Source organism: Amphimedon queenslandica, unplaced genomic scaffold (genome assembly GCF_000090795.2).
Source record: "Amphimedon queenslandica unplaced genomic scaffold, v1.1 AMPQUscaffold_13232, whole genome shotgun sequence".
NCBI classification, from domain to species: Eukaryota; Metazoa; Porifera; class Demospongiae; order Haplosclerida; family Niphatidae; genus Amphimedon; species Amphimedon queenslandica.
This window is the reverse complement of record NW_003546532.1, coordinates 125,777-127,234: the sequence shown is the minus strand read 5'-3', so window position 1 is coordinate 127,234 and position 1,458 is coordinate 125,777. Positions and strand designations below refer to the sequence as shown.

Here is a 1,458-nt window from a genome sequence, read left to right as displayed (position 1 = left end):
TAATAATAATAATAATAATAATATTGATAATAATAATGATAATGATAATAATAATAATAGAATAAAAATTTAAAAAAGGAATAAATCTAAGAAATACCAATGTGGGCATCAGAGGCCGCTCTGTCAAAATCTGAATAGTCAACTACTTTGCCACGATGCCGGGTACCCCTTATACAGCGAATTGCAGACCGAAGGATAGTGAATGAATATTGGCAGCGAATGAAATTCATTGTTGAGTGGTAGGGTCTGTTAAATTTGTCAGTGTAGAGGAGAGAGAGTCTCTTGAGGAAGGAGGTGGTGAGGGGGCTACAGCCGCCCGAGGTGGAGAAAATAAGGGGAGTGAAGGAGGAATGCTCTACTTCCCTCACCCTTTGCTCATACTTTCGTCTTTATACTGTGTAGAAAGTTTGAGTTGATTTCGACTTCAATTTTTCGAGTTACAGCCATTTTTACTGATAATTTCTATACAATTATTATCTAATACCGTATAGCTGGTTTATTTTGTGTGGAATTAATTTTCGTGCAGGCTCAAATCCACTAAAATTAATTCCACTAAATTTTATTAAAACCAATTAAATATTAAAAAAAATTTAGCAAGGCACTAAAATTAATTCTAATGAAAATTTAAGCAGCAAAAATTTGAGGCCACGAAATAAACCAGCTATACGGTACATTAAGTGTATTATCAATCAGTTACATGTACATATACTGTATTAACATTCTCTCTCTTTTCCTTTTCCCCTTACCTCCTCCTCCTCCTCCTCCTCTTCTCTCAGTATTTCTGATAACTCGTTCCTTCTGGTCGCTACTCAATCAACTGAAATGTTAGAGCGAAACATCATGGCACCTTTCAGTTTCGTTAAAGTAGGCGGAGCCATTAATTAACTAATTATTAAAACCACACCTCCTTTAGAAGGAAAGGCGATTAGTTTTTTCGTTAAATTATGGTAACATTGATGCTGTGCTGGCTAAGATTGTGACAGTGAGTGGTGGGTGGGGCAGTGGGTGTGGTCATTTTATTGATAATGTTTTGTGTAGTTGGAGAGAGCAGTCAAGCTTGGAAAGAAAGACCAAAATTTACTGGTAAATTAATATTTAATTATAAATAAATTAATTACATGTACACGTACTTGTATGTACATGTATGTTGCTTTTTTATACATTAATTAATATACAATGCTATCCTGAAATATTGAAATACAACTATTGTACAATTTAAATATTACATGTACATGTACATGTACATGTACATGTACAGTGTACTGTAGCCCATTGAACGATCAACTGTTTAACTGTACATTAATCCTTGAAGAATACGTATACATTACGTACATCATAAACACCATTATTCCTTTGTCTGTCTCTATCAATAGATTGAGAATATTGTCCAGAGCAGACAGAATGAGGTATCCTTTAACACCAGCTGGTTAGAGAACCTTTATGAGGAAATTATACTAG

At 34.2% G+C, this 1,458-nt stretch overlaps 1 protein-coding gene across 1 annotated transcript in view; it reads left to right on the top strand.

Annotated features, from left to right (window-relative positions):
• The first annotated feature begins 840 nt into the window (after positions 1-840).
• LOC100631579 (protein FAN-like) overlaps positions 841-1,458 on the top strand; it is a 14,410-nt gene continuing 13,792 nt past the window's right edge. Inside the window, exons 1-4 of the mRNA XM_011407425.2 lie at positions 841-864; positions 914-982; positions 1,039-1,083; positions 1,374-1,406. Of these exons, the coding sequence (XP_011405727.1) occupies positions 841-864; positions 914-982; positions 1,039-1,083; positions 1,374-1,406 (171 nt within the window). The remainder of the gene's footprint in view (positions 865-913; positions 983-1,038; positions 1,084-1,373; positions 1,407-1,458) is intronic.